The sequence below is a fragment of the Grampus griseus genome (assembly GCF_964374135.1).
Source record: "Grampus griseus genome assembly, chromosome: 17".
NCBI lineage: Eukaryota > Metazoa > Chordata > Mammalia > Artiodactyla > Delphinidae > Grampus > Grampus griseus.
Genome location: NC_139011.1, coordinates 42,102,631 through 42,120,882, shown reverse-complemented (window position 1 = coordinate 42,120,882; position 18,252 = coordinate 42,102,631). Strand labels below are relative to the sequence as shown.

General features: G+C 34.4%; 1 protein-coding gene and 1 pseudogene across 2 annotated transcripts in view; one reads left to right on the top strand and one right to left on the bottom strand.

The window, feature by feature from the left end:
* The window catches only part of TMEM67 (transmembrane protein 67), a gene marked incomplete at its 5' end in the record, with an annotated part of 41,537 nt that extends 24,487 nt beyond the window's left edge, over positions 1–17,050 (top strand). The window contains 12 exons of the mRNA XM_082674655.1: positions 570–668; positions 924–1,010; positions 2,517–2,616; positions 2,711–2,850; positions 4,392–4,532; positions 8,723–8,803; positions 9,293–9,409; positions 13,264–13,380; positions 13,487–13,591; positions 14,146–14,248; positions 15,880–16,022; positions 16,963–17,050. Of these exons, the coding sequence (XP_082530781.1) occupies positions 570–668; positions 924–1,010; positions 2,517–2,616; positions 2,711–2,850; positions 4,392–4,532; positions 8,723–8,803; positions 9,293–9,409; positions 13,264–13,380; positions 13,487–13,591; positions 14,146–14,248; positions 15,880–16,022; positions 16,963–17,043 (1,314 nt within the window). The 3' untranslated portion in view covers positions 17,044–17,050. The remainder of the gene's footprint in view (positions 1–569; positions 669–923; positions 1,011–2,516; positions 2,617–2,710; positions 2,851–4,391; positions 4,533–8,722; positions 8,804–9,292; positions 9,410–13,263; positions 13,381–13,486; positions 13,592–14,145; positions 14,249–15,879; positions 16,023–16,962) is intronic.
* On the bottom strand, positions 6,964–7,276 carry LOC309835302 (signal peptidase complex subunit 1-like; annotated as a pseudogene). The gene has a single exon. The product of its transcript is annotated as a signal peptidase complex subunit 1-like (transcript).
* Positions 17,051–18,252: the final 1,202 nt, after the last annotated feature.

The window sequence follows — 18,252 nt, the reverse complement described above, 5'->3', positions numbered from 1 at the left end:
GAGAGTTTGCCAGAGAGAAAAAGAGAAGAATATTTGTAGAATCAATGCCCATTTCATTCCCCAAAACATTTGAGATGAAAGTGTGGAATAGTTAATTATTGAGTAAGTGGTTGGAACTGGCAGATGAGGCTAAATATTTAATTTTTGTCTAGGTTGTGGAGGACCTTGTGAGTCAGGAATTTATATTTTAATAAGGAGTCACTGTACATTTTTAAGAAGGGGAGTAACACAATCCAATTTACATTTTAGAAAGCCAACTCTGATGGTAGTATAGAGGATACATTGGAGAGAAGGATTCCAGACTCGAAGAAAATTAGGAGGCGGTTCTAAATTTCTTAGATGGTGAAAGATGAGAAGGGTTGAATAAGACAGAGGCTATTGGGAATGGATCAAAAGGTTAGGACCCAAAAGGTGTCTAGGAAGTGGCTGCAGTTGGTCTTTCTAACTGATCCACGTATACATGAAACAAGGCTTCAAGCTTGAGAAACTGGGTAAATAACATGTTATTAAAAGTAATAGTATAAATAGGTTGTGTCTATAATGGCTGTAATTCTCTTTTTAAATTGCAGACAGTTATGAAATTCTTGGTTTACTATGCTGGTGATCTGGCCAATGTTTTCTTTATCATCACTGTGGGAACAGGTCTTTACTGGCTTATTTTCTTCAAAGTAAGTGATTTTCTGAATTTAACCTAAGTGCCAATACCTGAATAACTTGTAAGCTTTCTTTATAAAGGAACTGTCTTTAGTGGAGGATATTTCTGATCAAGAGTATTGGGGCAAATGCTAAACTCACCATTCCCTGAGTGTGCTGTGTTTACTGAATGCATCACCACCTTCCTCTTTTACGCTTTCTTTGGGTTATAACTTGTGTTTAGTAAAAACTTTGTATGGTCATATTTAGCAGCGTAATTTTTATCATAGGCACAGAAGTCTGTCTCTGTTTTGCTACCAATGCCGGCTCAGGAAGAACGTTTTGTTACTTATGTGGGATGTGCCTTTGCTCTGAAGGTAAGTTTCAAAGCACGGGTTACTGAATTTAAAAGACCTGCTAATAAGCATATAAGTCTTTAAAATTAAACTGCTTTCAAAATCTTTGGTGTAAAATTTAGTTTAATTTTGGAAGAAAGCATGAATTAATTCTGTTTTACTAGGAAGTCTACTTTTATTTATAATAGATATCTTATTCTGAAGATCTGCCTTAAATATTTTTTTATTATTTAATTTAACCTGTTAATTGAGAGTAAAAGGTACCATGCTGGATAAAGTGCTGAACTCTTAGCATTTGTTCTCTGCCTCCATATTCCTTTCCTCCTCTCTCCATGGCAACCCCCCTCCCTACTTCATTGTTCTGTCGATGGATGTGAAGCTCTTTACATGCTTCTGTGGTAGATCTCATCCAATTGTGTTGTGATTATTAAGTGTCTGATGTTCCCACTGATCTGTGAGCTCCACGAAGAGAGGAATCATCCCATACTTAGATTTTTATCCCTTGTTTGATCAATAATGTACCTACTAGGAGGAAACCTTAGTTTAAACATATTCTGTAAATGAAAATACCAGAAATAGGGGGAAAAAAACAACAGTGAGAGCATGCTAAAACTTTAATTAGGACAAGCAAATTATAGTTGGAAATACCTTTACTTATAAAGAAGTTAGATGATCTAGAAAACAAAGTATGCTTTTGGAAACCTTGGGAAAGAGAGACAATTAATGCAAGATCCCTGTATGAGGAGGAGGTAGTGTGTCTCCTTTCATATCCCTATTTCAAAGAAAGACAGAAAAAGGGAAGTCGAATTAATATGTATATAAAAATTCTGTGAATTTGGTGATTCGGTTATTTCGTGAGCTTCTGTTGATCCCCTAATGGTATTACGACTTTGTAACTTGTGAAAGTTATATATTCTTGTGATTACGGTATGTTTGTTTCTTTTTTTTTTTTGAAGTATAGTTGGTTTACAACATTGTGCCAATCTCTGCTGTGCAGCAAAGTGACTCAGTTATACACATAGAGACACTCTTTTTTTATATTCTTTTCCATTATGGTTTATCACAGGATATTGAGTATAGTTCCCTGTGCTATACATTAGGATCATGTTTATCCACTCTGTATATAATAGTTTGCATCTGCTAACCCCAAACTGCCAGTCCATCCCTCTCTGCCCCCCTCCCCTTGGCAACCACAAGTCTGTTCTCTATGTCTGTGAGTCTGTTTCTGTTTTCGTAGATAAGTTCATTTGTGTCATATTTTAGATTCCACATGTAAGTGATATCGTATGGTATTTGTCTTTCTCTTTCTGACTTACTTCACTTAGTATGATAATCTCTAGTTGCATCCATGTTGCTGCAAATGGCATTATTTCGTTCTTTTTTATGGCTGAGTAGTATTCCATTGTATATATGTACCACATCTTCTTTATCCATTCATCTGTCGATGGACATTCTTAAAGAATCACTGTTGGTTTCATAAGCAGGCTTAATGCAGATACTTTAAGGTGCTTTGTTTGTCATTCTCAGGCTCTGCAATTTTTGCATAAGCTCATCTTCCAGATTACCATAGACATATTCTTTATTGATTGGGAGCGACCTAAAGGAAAGGTTCTTAAAGCTGTTGAAGGTAATGAAAGTAACCATTTGTACCAAGATTCTTTTGCCACCATTGTAGAGCAAAGAAGGTGAAACGCTTTTACTCATTTTATCCCCCGAACCAGGTGAGGGTGGTGTTCGGAGTGCTACCGTTCCAGTAAGCATATGGAGAACATATTTTGTGGCAAATGAATGGAATGAAATTCAGACTGTGAGAAAAATTAACCCACTCTTTCAAGTACTTACTGTCCTCTTCCTTTTGGAGGTATAAACTGTTTGATGTAATTGTATACGACTTATGGGTACCTCATAAATGTTAATATAATTCCAGCTAAGTTCTCATGTCAGTGGAAGAGTTTTCTAAAGGTTAAAATATTGTAATCAAGCCATGAAAAAACACACATAACATGAAATTTACCATCTTAATCATTTTAAGTATACAGTCCAGTACTGTTAAGTACATTTCCATTGTTGTGCAGTAGTCTCTAGAATTCTGTTCATCTTGCAAAACTAAAACTCTGTACCCATTAAACAACAGCTCCGTCTTCTCCCCTCTCCCCAGCGCCTGGAAACCACCATTCTACTTTCTGTCTCTTTGAATTTGTCTACTGTAGGTAAGGAGTGATTTTTAAACCACTGGTTTGTAGCAGAACCCCATAGGAAGCTTTTGCAGAATACCTATGCCTTACCTCACCCCTCAAGATTATGTTCAATTCCGTAGCTCTGAGGCAAGCTCAAGTATCTGTATTTTAAGAAACCCCCACCCCATTATTCATATTCTCACTCCTGTATTAGAACCACTATTAGAAGGTTGAAATTTTCTAACAAATGATCATTGAACACCTACTATGGACTGTGTTCTGTCTTAAGAGCTGGGGCTGTAGCTTAACAAGACACACTGAATGGGTACATGCTTATGATCCCTTTACAGTTATTTCATGGGTCTGAGTAGAATTATTAAAGAAGTATTCAGTACTGAATATGAGACTGAAATATGGAAACTGTATGAGTAACAGGTTTTCTCTAGAATTAGCTGCTTAAGTAAGGTTACATATGAATTATTAACTTGTATGTCTGCCTTCCTTTTTCCTGCTTTCCCACTTTTCTCCTTCCTTTCCTTTTTAAACCTAGAGGAATGTGTGTGTCCCTAGGATATATGAACACTGTCTCAAAAATTCATTTATAGTAGTGTTTTTTAAAGCTTTAAAAGGTGTTACGTGAGAAAAAAGTATTATAATGAAGTAAGTTTGGAAAACACTGGATTCAATAAAGTCATGTAGATTCCTTTACCATAAAACTTTCCAGAACTTTTATTCTATGAGGGTGAAAGGCATGGAGGTGAGTATAATATACTAACTTAACTTATTTGATCATGGTTTCCTTTTATCAAAGATGGTATCTTCCTCAAAAGACATTTTGGAAAATACTGTTTTAAAGTATAAAAGGTATTTTACATAGTTCCTGGCATATGTTAAAACTCATGAAATACTGGTTGTTCATTGGTAGTTTACTGAAGAAAGCTTTATTCTCTTGACAGAAATTTTTGAGCTTTGTCTGTGTATATGATAATGTTATATTTGGCCTTTAGTCATATTGAAGAGAATACCAAATGAACTAGCTAAATATTTTGTATTAAATACTTTGTAATTAAAATACTGGATAATTATTTTTTTCTAGATTTTCTACCATTTATACAAACTTGAATACTTTAGTTTTTCAAGGTAAGGGGTAGAGAGGAGGGTCTTATTTTCAGACTAGAGGAGTTTTCTTTATGTCTGTTTAAATTATTTTTTCTTATTATTTCAGGTTGTGGGATTCAAGAACTTAGCATTAATGGACTCATCTTCTAGTCTTTCCAGAAGCCCACCTAGCTACATAGCTCCTTATAGCCGCATTTTGAGATATGCAGTGTCTACCGCTCTTTGGCTAGTCATTGGAATTATACAGGTAACAAGAGATTGTTCTTTTAAGCAACATTGCCTCTCTATATTTTTAACTCTGTTTACATGCTAATCCTCAAATATTGACCACAACATGATTTCTATAGTATAAAGAAGGTGACAAGAACAACAATAATAATAACTAATAGCTAATTTTTACATAGTATGATAATCTAGGCACTGTGTTAATTTACTGCATTACACAAAGTAACTTACTTAATCTTCATAGTAGCCCTCAGAGATAGATTCTTTTAGTATCCTCATTTTATAGCTGAGGATGCTGAGGCACAGAAAGGTTAAATATTTGCCTAAAGTCCTGCAATTAGAAATTGGCAGAACTGGAATTTGAACCCAGGCAATCTGATTTCAGAGTCCATTTCTTCTCAATAGTGGGTCTCTGAAGGGTCTTTCAGAGTCTGCAGCTTTCTAGTCACAGGATTTAGTTTATATATAATGATAGGAATTGCTAAGGTACCCTTAATCTTTTCTTTTCTTTTGAAATATAACTTATAGTTTACATTTATTTATATATCATTAAACCTCTCAAAAACCAGTACCCCTTCTGAAATCTTCTCTGAAATATTTATTGAAATAGCTGAAACTAAAAATAAATCTTCTCAGGTCCCAGGGCTCTAGCAGAGGATCTTTTCTGTGCTTACTTCCCTTATCTTCTTAAAGCTTTAAAAAAAAGAATGAAGGAAGAAAAGAAAGAAGCAGCAGCTACAGCGCTTAACTCTGATCTCTGCATTTCTTTCTCTTGCTTACAGACACTCCCATGAGTGGAAAAAGGCTTTCTGTTTGATTAAGATCTCTCTAACTTTTAAGTAAGCAAATGAAGGTGGGACCTCTAGAAAGAATAGGTTGAACTTCGTGTAAACTGGAGAGCAAATATTTGCCTTAAAAGCTTATTTTAAACGATCTTTGGGATTGAAATCCCAAAATTCCTACAGAATTGGACTCAGGTGTCATTCTGAAACTTAAGAATAGACTCTTTAAATTTGCATTTATTTTAAGTTGGTGAGACTTGTTCAAACTTGAAGCTATAGGATAGAGCTAGTGAGGGATAGTTTGACAATTGGAAAAGAAAAAGAAACAGAAATTAGGATTTGAAATAAAATTTGATTAAAAGAATATGGGGTTTGATTTTTTTCCTTCCAGTTTTATTGAGATATAACTGACATACAACACTGTATAAGTTTAAGGCGTACAGCGTAATGATTTAACTTACACACATCATGAAATGATTACCACAATAAGTTTAGTGAACATCCATCATCTCATACAGATACAAAATTAAAGAAATAAAAAAAAATATTTTTCCCTTGTGATGAGAACTCTTAGGATTTATTCTCTTAATTTTTATGTATAACCTAAAACAGTGTTAATTTATCATGTTGCACATTGCATCCTTAGTACTTATTTATCTTATAACTGGAAGTTTGTGCCTTTTGACTGTCCTTATCCAGTTCCCCCCACTTCCCCCTCCAGCCCCCACCTCTGGTAACCAGAAATCTCATCTCTTCTTCTAAGAGTTTGTTCATTTGTCTGTTTGTTTTTGATGTATAATTAACCTACAACACTATGTTAGTTCCTGGAACACAGCATAGTGATTTGATATTTCTATACATTTCAAAATGATCACCGTGATAAGTCCTAGTTACTGTCTGTCAACCGTATTATGGGGTTTGATGTTTATCATCAGTATAATAGTAAGAAAATATTTATTTTTACATATACCAATATAAGTTTTTGTGAATAGATGAGATTTATCTGGGTGTAGAGAATTTAAAGGAATACCATCTGAAGCTTTTCGTATTGATTGAGTACAACAATACGGAAACCCCAAATAGCAGTGGCTGAAATAAAAGTGACTTTTCTGTCTCCTGTGAGAAAGAAGAGCAGAGGTTGGCAATGCAGGGCCAGCAGGGTGGCTGCTGTCAGGCCCAGATGCCTGTTGTTCTGCTCTGCCCCTCAGGACTTCACCTCTAAGGTCACCTCGCAGTCCGTAATGGCTGATGGAGTTGCAGGGATGAGCCAGGGGAGAAGACCTCACCCTTTCCTCTTTATTTGTTCACTATGAGTTTTAACTGAAAACATTAAAACAGCTTAACTACTCATAATAAATTATGAAACTGTAATAGTTAAATTGTATTATCATTTATGAGGCATTTATTCTTCCTTATTTTGTAGACCTGCAAGAAAGTTTGCATACTTGTGTTGTTTTCTCTTCTGCATTTCAGAGGAAGATTATTAAGAGAAAGTCTAAAAGTTTTATAAATCAAAACCCAACTGAGAAGTAAAATATAAAGAGAACAAAATTTATATATAGCTGAGCATAGGTGGTTTTTAGCTCACGTTTTAGGTATGAAAACAATTTAGCTCATTTCACATGAAACACAAGCAGGTAAAGTAGTAAAGCTGAATCATGAAAACCCCTATCAGTTATTTTTAGCATGCCTCTTAATTTTTCTTTCCCCTGGTTTCTTGTCTTGTGTGCCGGAGTCTCAAACAGAGCAAGTCTCGAACCACTTGAGGGGGTGTCAGTGATAAATGGGCCATGAAGGAAAATGTCAGCAAACACGAAAAAGCAAATCCTGCCATAACTTTGTAGTCCACCCAGACTGTTCAGCCACATACCCATCGATAAATCCAAGTATTGCAGAAAAGAATAATTCCCTGAAACCCCTGTTCAGCTAGCTTCTGGCCCTTGTAATCCATTTGTGTGGGCAGTGAGCTCAGATGCTCCAGCATGACTGGATGAGGAGGTGGGCAGTGGAGCAAGGGCAGCCCAAACTCAATGACCATAAGGGCCGGGGTCTGGTCCTGTGTGCAGATTGGTGGGCCTGCCAATCCGGGGAGTGCAATGGACACTCACCCTCTCCTCTTTGAGAGCCCTTTCAGAAGTGTCTTTGACATCTCCTTGGTCAGAACTTGGTCACATGGCCACACTTCACTGCACTGTCAGCTGGGTAGACCCCCTCAAAGAAGGGGTCTGTCACTAAGGGGAAGGGAAAGGATTGTTCAGGCAGCAAGTAGCTGTCTTGGGCACTACCGTCTAACCTCGTTCTTTGTTTCTCACTTTGCTGTCATTTGATACCATGGTCACATTCTCAAACTATCAGTGTTTATTCCTAAAATATCCATAAAAGTTCCTTTAGTCTATTACAGTTCCATAAATTTGTCTATACAAAATCTTCTTGATTCTCATAATATTAGGCTTTATTGTTCACTCCTTATATTTCCCCAAACCCAGCTTCTTCAATTTTTAAGTGGCATCTTTTAGTTTTTAAACTTTGAATGTTACTGTTTTTCATGTCATTTAAAGGAGTTTTAAAATGTGTTCAGAGACTATTTAGGAAAGTTTTCTCAGTGTTCACCTGCTATATTCTTTTACATATCTGAGTACGTGTTATGTGCGAGGCACTGTGCTGAGCTCAAAGATATGCTGTAACAAGAACAAGTCACAGCTGTGACAAGTGCTGTGAAGGGCATCAGCAGGGAGATGAGATAGTGAGTAGAGGGGGAGGTAAGGGGAATGGAAGTTAGGAATGCGACAGCAGGCGACAGCTTTGAATTGGGTGGTTAGGAAATGTTATCCTTCTCTGAAGTGGATCTAAGAAGGCCTACAATGTAAACTTTTCTCTTGTGATTTATAAAACTTCCCTTTGTAGTATTGTTATTAAATCTATCTAAGAAAACACTTGAAACCATTCCATTTGAATGTTTAACACATTTTCTGTAGTTGAAACAGAATACTTGACATATGCTTTTTATGTGCTACTCTATCAGAGAAGATTAATTTGAAAAACAGCAATTTTTCTAGTGGCTTTTTGAATTTAGGAGATGAGCGGAATTGCAGAACCAGACCTAAATCTGGCCATTAATGCATTGGTTTATCCTAAAGCTTTTAAAGCCCCTTACTTCCTCCCCCTGTGTTTGTCCTATCTTATTTTAATGACACAGAAAAGTTTTTTAAATTCAAAATAAGCTCCCTCAGTGAATCTTAACACAATTGCAAAGCATTCTTCCTTTGACAGAAGAATCAGAAATGATAAGTAGGATTTTATCCCACAGGAATTGTTATTGGCCACTATGTTCTTGGTTGGAACTTCTTTTTTCTTATGACACTATACTGTGGCTATGAAAGAAAATTAAATCCTAAAATCTAATAAACATAAACTTGGCTTAATGTTTCAGATTGTGTTCTTTGCTGTCTTTTATGAGAGATTTGTAGAAGATAAAATTCGACAGTTTGTTGATTTGTGCTGTATGAGCAATGTAAGTACTTTCTGACTTTATCTTGCAACTGTTATTTCTCCCTTTTTAAAGGTCATGAGTACACTAAGAGAGGCTTTAAAAGTGATTTGCTATGATTGTATTTTTAGTCTGATTTCCACTGGTGGTTAATTCCAGAGATGGTTATAACAAGCTACAATTTAATATTTACTGTCTTAATTTTTCCTTCTTTATTTGCAGTTTCTTAATTATGAATTGCTTATGCCACCAAACAGTTGACTCAGCCTGAAGTCCCTGAAAAGTTTTCATATATCAACCCTGTTTCTTCCTTTCTTGGGAGTGTCTCCAGTCTCTTTTGCATCTACTTTTTAAAATAACCTCATTATCCTTTATTATCTTATTATTCTCTTTATATGTTTTCCAAGAATTCAACCCTCATTATTTTGAGAGAAAGGAAGCAATTTTAAGAAGAACTTAATTTTTATTGTTTTGCAGTTGAGTTGCTAACTGCTTCTTCTTCTCTTTTGATAGATATCAGTGTTTCTGTTATCCCACAGATGTTTTGGTTATTACATTCATGGTAGATCAGTACATGGGCATGCTGATACTAATATGGAAGAAATGAATATGAATCTTAAAAGAGAAGCGGTATGAATGTATTTTATATCTTTTTGTTTTTTAAGTTGAGAGATGGTTTCTCTTAATCTGGGATTTGTAGTAATCTTTTTAAAAAATCCTCATTGATTACTTTTGAAAGTTGCTAGGATACCAGCTCATTATCCTGAACACTGAAAGAGAATGAATCAAATTCCATCCTACAGTTCTTTTATGAACTGTATTTCAAAGTAACCAAATAATTCATGAGGGAAAGATCTTTCTGTTGGAAGAAAGTAAAAGGAATTCTAAGTTAGAAAATCACCGTTTTGTAATGACTAATGGATTAATGCCTATAGGCTACAGTCATCAATGGATGCTAAAAATTAAGTGAAGGATGACAGGGAACTTTATAATGAGGAATCAGGTTGATATAATCTGAACACACTGGCTCAACCTTACTACAAGTAAAAGTTAGGAAAACTGACATTATGCACTTCCTGTTATGATGCAGTAGGGAAGTACATAATATCACCCATGAAATATTCTTGCCTAAGAAAATTGAACCTAAATGTAATCAAGCCTCTAGATCTAACCACCAGTTTACAGGAAATAGAGGGGATAGAGACAAAATAATACCACAGGAAGCAATTAGCCAGATGCAAAATGTTAGGATGTCTCACAGGACAAACGACCCAGTGTCTCCAACAAATCAAAGGCATGAAGAGAAAAGGAGAAGTGGTGGTGGTGGTGGAAGAAGACTGTTAGATATAAGAGAAATTTAAGAAAAAAAAATAATCAAATACAATATGTAGACTTTGATTGGATCCTGATTCAAACAAACCAACTATAAAAAAATCTTTGGGAAAAATCTTGGAGATTTAATAGACTAAAGACTAAATTATATTAAGGAAAGATTAATTTTATTAGGTGTGAAAATGGCATTTTTTTTCAAGGTCTTATTGGTTAGAGATACATACAGAAGTATTTGCAGATGAAATAACATGGTATCTGGGGTTTGCTTTAAAAGAAAAAAGTTGGGAGGATAGATGAAAATTGGTAAAATGTTGCTAATTGTTGAAGTTGGGTGATGATGGTTTACTGTTCTTTCTACTATGTATATTAGAGAACTTCCATAAGAAAATTTAAAAAGAAAAATATGTACTTAAGAGGAAAAACCAAGAGGATTTATTGATTAAGGGACTATACCTGTGACTTGCAAGAACTTAATAGATTATAACAACATCTCAGAGAAGAACAATTTGTTTAATACATTGAACTGAATCAGTTGTTTAACTATTAGAAATTATACCTGGACTGAAAGGTTAGATTTAAAAATGAAACTATGAAAACCTAGAAAAGAATATTTCAGATTGGGAGATGACAATCTAAGCATAAAATACAGAAAGCATCAAAAAGTAACATTTGTTGATTTTACTTTATTAATGTAGAACATTTGTGTAGACAACAATTATATTAATAAAAGACATGGGGTAAAATTCTCATAGTAAATATGACAAACATATTGATAGCTGTTGAAAGTCATATAAATCAGTAAGCAAATTAAGTTAAAACCTCAGTGGAGGGACTTCCCTGGTGGTCCAGTGGTTAAGACTCCACACTTCCACTGCAGGGGACACAGGTTCAATCCCTGGTTGGGGAACTGAGATCCTGCATGCCGCAGAGCGTGGCCAAAAAACAAAAACAAAACAGAACAAAACAAAAAATTCCCATGGAAAAAGGACAAAAAGATTTTTTTAATATGTAAATAAACAGAAGAGACTAATAAACGTCTAAAAAATATTCACCTCATAAATCATAAAAGAAATGAATGTAAAAACAACATTTTTACTTTCTTCAAATTACCAAACTTTTTTAAAAAAAAGCTAATAGTTAGTAGAATCAAGGACAGGGTGAAATGGGCACTCGTCTCAGAATACATTTTTACAAACGCTGGAAAGCATTTGGCAAGAGTTTTTTAAGAATTCATTATCTTTGGGACTTCCCTGGTGGTCCAGTGGTACAGAATCCACCTTACAGTGCAGGGGACGCGGGTTCAATCCCTGGTCGGGGAACTAGGGTCCCACATGCCACGGGACAGCTGGGCCCACGTGCCACAACTACTGAGCTCACGTGCCTCAACTAGAGGCCGCATGCCGCAAACTACAGAGCCCATGTGCTCTGGAGCCCACACACCACAGCGAGAGAGAGGAAAAACCTGCATGCCACAATTGGAGAGAAGCCCACGCACCACAAGGAAGAGCCAGCGTGCTGCAACTAAGACCTGATGCAGCCAAAAATAAAAAAAATAAAGAGTTCATTATCTTTGACTTACTGATTCTATTAATCTAACTCAAGGAAATAATTAGCAATGTGAAAAACTACTTAGGTTCAGGATCTTCATCACAGGGCTTAATTTATAAGGGCAAAAAATACGTAAAAATGGGAGAATATTAAGTAAATTGGTTTACCTATACAGTGAAACCCTAGGTAAACATTAAAAATCATGTTTTATAGAACATTTAATGACATGGGGAGTTGCTGAGGATATAATGTTAAGTGAAAAAGAAATCAGTACGATCCCAGTTTTATGCCATCTATATGTATATGCCTAGACAACAACAGGAAATGAAATACCTTAAAATACCTGTATCTCTTGGTGTTCAGATTATAGGTGATTTTTTTTCTTTTTTTGTATTTCTCCATATTTTATAAATTATCTGTAGCAGCATGTGCTTTTTTAATCAGGAAAAAAAATTTTTTTTTTAATAGAGAAATTCACTACACATAGACTGCCTTTAAGTCAGTAGAAAACCAAGTGTTATATTATGTTTCCAGCTTAGGTTTAGATAAAGGAGGAGAATGTTAAGCTCCAGAGTAGGCAAATAAAATTGAGAATGGAGGCAAGAATACTTATGCTGAACCCTAAAGCATCTATGAGAATTGGCTAGGTCGGGGGTAGGGCAAACTGACAGGCATATGGTTCTCAGGATTCAAGTCGTGTCAAAGAGACTTGAGTATAACTGATTCACTTTGTTATAAAGCAGAAACTAACACACCATTGTAAAGCAATTATACTCCAATAAAGATGTAAAAATAATAATAATTAAAAGAGATGAAATAGATATCTGGTCTATAACATTAACCATTGGGTCATGTATCACTACCTTTTTTATTGGAATTAATTAAGGAAGCATATTAAAGTGTTTAGAAAACAAAAAAGACCATTTATAAAAGTAGCTAATTCTAGGACTAGACTTTTTGTCATTTATTAAAGAGCAATAAATTAATTATAAAAAAGCTAAGAACGGGCTTCCCTGGTGGCGCAGTGGTTGAGAGTCTGCCTGCTAATGCAGGGGACACGGGTTCGAGCCCTGGTCTGGGAGGATCCCACATGCCTCGGAGCGGCTGGGCCCGTGAGCCACAACTACTGCACGTCTGGAGCCTGTGCTCTGCAACGAGAGAGGCCGCGATAGTGAGGGGCCCGTGCACCACGATGAAGAGTGGCCCCCGCTTGCCACAGCTGGAGGAAGGCCTCACGCAGAAATGAGGACCCAACACGGCCATAAATAAATAAATAAATAGCCAAGCATTTGAAGCCCTTTAAAAAAAAAAAAAAAACTAAGAATATCAATATACAGTGAACTTAGTATGAGGTTTTTTTTAAGTAGGCAGAGTAAAGGAGATGATACAGCACCTGCAAGGAAGTATGACGAAATAGAAATTAGTAAAACCTAGAGGGGAGTGGGAACCTTGAATACTGTTGGACTCTCATTGTCTCAAATATAATAGTTCAGTACAATTTCAGTTGGCTTCCAAATCTTGTAATGTTAAATATTGTATTTTCTTTTTAAGATAGGCAAAATTTTCATAATCTTGATCTTAATTTAAATTTTTTAACTTTTCAGGAAAATTTGTGTAGCCAAAGAGGTTTGATACCCAATACAGATGGTCAAACTTTTCAAATTGCTATTTCTAGCCAAATGAGACAACAGTATGACAGAATCCATGAGACACTAACAAGGGTTTGTATAAAGTACAATTCACATATATTTTGTCAGTATTTCATGTTATTTAGATACCAAGGATGTAAGGCATGTTGCATTTATCCTTGTCTCTTTTTCACGTTAGAAAAATGGCCCTGCTAGACTATTGAGTTCATCAGGAAGTACTTTTGAGCAGAGTATAAAAGCATATCATACTATGAATAAATTTCTTGGCTCTTTCATCGATCATGTATGTATCATCATTTATTTTTAAGCTAGAATCAAAATGCAATTTTAAAAAAGTTAACGAGGAGTGTCAATTATTTCTTCAGTCAACCAAGTCAATGGACTTATGCCTTGTGGGGTTTTTTGTTTGTTTGTTTGTTTTTGCTGTAAAAACTAATACTGTGGCTTAGGAATGGAGTTAAGTTATATAAAAGGAAAAGATTTTTACCTGTCTATTAGCATGATGATTACCTTAAAATATGTCTGTACTGGAATTTTGTTACTTAACAAATATTATCAATTATTTATTGTAGAAATATGCTATGATTGTATTCCTAAAAAGCTTGTTATAAATTGATTTTCAGTATATCTAGTCCTAAGTACTACTAATAGCATTTAAAATTTAAAACATTCTTAAAGAGTATTTTGTTATAAAGTCCAGCGTAGTAAATTGTCTTTAAAGAACAGATTTTCTTTGTGTCCTATTCATTTTTCTTTTTCTCTCCTTCTGATTTTACAAAAATTGGGAAGCATTCATTTCACTGCTGTTTTTGAAATGACTCTCGTTTTTTATATTAGGTTCATAAGGAAATGGACTACTTTATAAAAGATAAATTGCTTCTTGAAAGAATTCTTGGAATGGAATTCATGGAACCAATGGAAAAAAGCATCTTTTACAATGGTACCCTTCAAATGCCTTTGCTGAACTTGATTATTATTTTCCAAGTTTGAAAAAACATGCTTGTAATTCCTGTCTTTTGATTTTATACTTTTATATAGGAAACATAATGAACTTAGTTAACTTCAAGGAATTATAGTAGTTTTCTGTGTCCCATTTTATTATGTCATGTATCAATAGCAAGAAACAAATATATAAAAGATAATTATTCTACAAGAAAGTAAAAAAATCAAGATGTACAATCATCATCAACAATTTCTTCATCTCTATTGGGAAATTAGGAGAATATGAGCTAAGGCAGTAGTGATGAGGATAAAGAAGAAGAAAAGATTGCCAGAGATGTTAAGGAAAAGAGCGTAGGAGAGAAAGAGTAGTCAAAAATCATCCGGATTTCCAGCTTTTGTGACTAGGTGGTTGGTGGTGGTGCCACCCTTCTCTGAGACAGGAAGTGCAGATGGAGGACCAGGTTTTGAAGGAAAGAGGATGAATTTGGTTTTGAATATGTTGTGTCTTGAGGTACCTTTGGGACATCTAGGAAGAGATGTCCAGTAAGCCATTAAATGTAAGGAACTGGGGGACTGGATCTTAGGAGAAAGTAAAGGCACACAGTAAGCTGGGGAGTCTCATCAAATGAGATCATTGCTGGAGCGATGGCAGTGAAAGGTCACCCACGAAGAGTGTATATTGCTGGCTTGTTTATTTTTTAAAAATATGTATACAACTATATGTACAGAAGTGCATATCTTGTAAGGATATAGCTAAATGGCCAGTGAATTTTCACAAACTGAATATATTCCTATAACTAACTCCCTGATCAAAAAAGAATGTTAACAGCAAGCCAGATGTCCTCTTGTATAAAACAAGAGGTCCTAACTGGGTATCCATGGGCGGCTGAATCACTGAAGTGATTCTCTGTACCTCCCTGAAATTGTGTGCAAGATTTGTATATGTGTACTTCCCCCACTTCCTCTCGTGAAAGGGTCTGTAGCTTTCATTAGAATCTTAAAAGGGTGTTCACATCCCAGAAAGGATGAACCCCTACTTGGGGAGTGAGAAGAGAAAAGGTCTCAGAGAAGAACCTTAGGGGACTACTTGAGACATAAATTATAGCACACTATTCTAGTCCTTGCTGGTTTTGTTTTGCTTTTCATTTATTTATTTTAATTGAAGTACAGTTGATATACAATGCTGTGTTAATTCTCTGCTGTACAGAAAAGTGTGTTTTGCTTTTTAAACTTAATCTATCTCAGAGAATCTTTCTAAGATTCTTTAGCCTTTAGTTATATAAACAAATAGAGAAGGGATATTCATTACCTGATCATTGAAAGATATTGACTGTGTACTTAAACTACTAGCAATTACAACCCTTGGTGCAAATGATAAAACTACTTTTTATGAGCAGAGTTCTTTGATTAACCTTTTAGATTAGCAAATTTTAATACCCATTATTTTTTGTAAACCATGAAGTATTTTTTTCTTTTTTTAAATTCAGGTATAATTGACATACAATATCCATGAAGTATTATAGTAACTAGTTGTTTTTAAATATCCAAGTTTTATCACCAGAAATTATCACAGGTTTATTCTATTTTTAAATTTCTAATTTATGTCTTACAAATTGCTTTTTTTGATAGATGAAAGTTATTCTTTCAGCAGTGTTCTGTATTATGGAAATGAAGCCACTCTTCTTATTTATGATCTGATGTTCTTCTGTGTTGTGGATTTGGCTTGCCAAAATTTTATTTTAGCATCCTTCCTTACGTACCTACAGCAAGAGGTAAATTTAAGAATTTTTTCTGGGTTTCATTTAAAAGAAGTATGTTAGAAGTAGATATTTATTTTTATAGCAGAGAGTAACAATGTATACTCTCACTAGGAATTTATAAAGATTTAAAATATGATTCTCCCTGCCAAAAAAAGGAAAAACATTTCAACGAGGTTCATTCTACACTTTCCTTCAGGTTCAATGAAGTACTGAGGTCTCGGGGAAGGCATAAGTTGCTTGAGCAAATGTGAAAGGAACCTAATAGGAAGACATTTAAATTACCCATCTCTCCTACATGCCAGCAGTGAGCAGTAATTAGAGTCCCATTCACCCTGTGCACCAGATGTTACTGTAACAAAAAGGCAAGCTCTGAGATGTAGCTGAGGCTCAGCCACTTTAACTTGTAACTCTCACACATCCCCTATCTGCTTGGATTAGAAAACAATTGCGTGGATGGGTGTGGAGCCTGAAATGGAGACGTCAAGAAAAACCAAATTTGTTCTAGAAATGTTAGTATTCATAACACCCAGATATTCCCCACTATGTCAAAGAAGTATATGAGTTAATAAGATATATTAGTTTTTGATAGCGATCTAGAATTAGAACAAATTCTGTTCCTAACAGTTCTTTTGACGTTTCCATAGCTTTTAGAGCTAGAGGAAACTTGTCTTGCCAAATATTTAAAAGTATATTCCTGTGAACCTAAGGGGATTTGTATTATTAATTTATAAAAATATATTCTGAATAGGGACGCACACTGCTTCAGTATTATGAAAGATGATAATAGTCTTGAAATAATTTTGTGTATTGCCATGGAATTCAGATGTCTGATACATGAAAATAAATAGTTGAGAGAATTAGCTAGTTTAATTTAGATATTTTAATTGATGTGCACAATTAATTTCCTTTATATATATTTTTTTCCTTCTGAATTGTTTTACTTTTTTTTCAGATTTTTAGATTTATTCGTAATACAGTAGGACAGAAGAATTTGGCATCCAAAACACTGGTGGATCAAAGATTTCTGATTTAATTTATTGAATAGATAAAGACAATTATAATCATGGCAAAAACAAAGTCATGATTATCAGGTTAGTTTGCCATATTTTTTAAAACTTGTAATACAAATTATTCTATTTTTATTTTTTAATCTACAGAAAGATTTATTTTTATAACTTGTAGATACATAACTTGCTTTGTGAACATGTAGTGTGATACCGTGGAAAATATTATTTTCCTATTATGCATGGTATTTAATTCACCAGCTTATAGACTAGATAGCTCTGACAATGGGACAAAAAAAAAATCTAAATATTGCTTTCAGCATAACAATTTTTAATGATATTCAAAACAGTCCCCATCATTTGTCTCTGTAGATTATTTTATGAACTAGATTTGCCTATATTTTCTCACACTGAAAAAGAATTTTGATTCCAATTTCAAGCCTAGTTTTCAATTCAGTATTTTGTTTTACATATTTTCTGGTTAAATAAATGTTGAAAATATTTTCAAGTTTACTTAGAAATTTGAAATTGTATATGGGCTGAATCAATTTGCCTCATTTTAATTGTTCACCCTGTTTGGCAGTGGACTGATTCACTATTGGAATAATAGGCACCTCGTGAAATGGTACATAGTCATTCCTTTGTATACCTGTATCATTAGGTCAATATACTCTTTCCATGAAGTATGTTTATATCTCTAATATCATTTACATTATTGAGCTGTAATATGTGACATTTTCCTCAGTATAGCTTTTTATACATTTATTCATTACTTAACATTTTAAGAGCACTCCCAAAACTTTGCTCTTCAATTATGTTTAAAGATTGTAAATAACAAACTGTAAGTTATGTTAACAAGGTGATTTATTGAAAGTAAACTTAGGCTTCATAAGTTAGTAGGCTAGTATTTTTTTTTTAAATAAGGAAAATAATATGAGGAGCCAAAATATAATTAATGTAAATCCTGAGCCATGTAGCTAATAGTTTTCCATGATATTATTTTTCTTCAATATTTTTTTCAATATTTTTTTTTTCAATATTTTTCTTTAATAATCCTTTTCATTGTGTACCATGAACTTGAAAGTCACCTTATTTCAAGTATAGTGGTCATTAACCCCCAAAGCAACATTTCTTACTGCCTTCTATGTTAATGTGTAAATACTTAAATGTAATGCTATGTAAATATTGTTTATATTACTGAATTGAAAATATAGAATAAAACATTTGGTGTTTCTCTT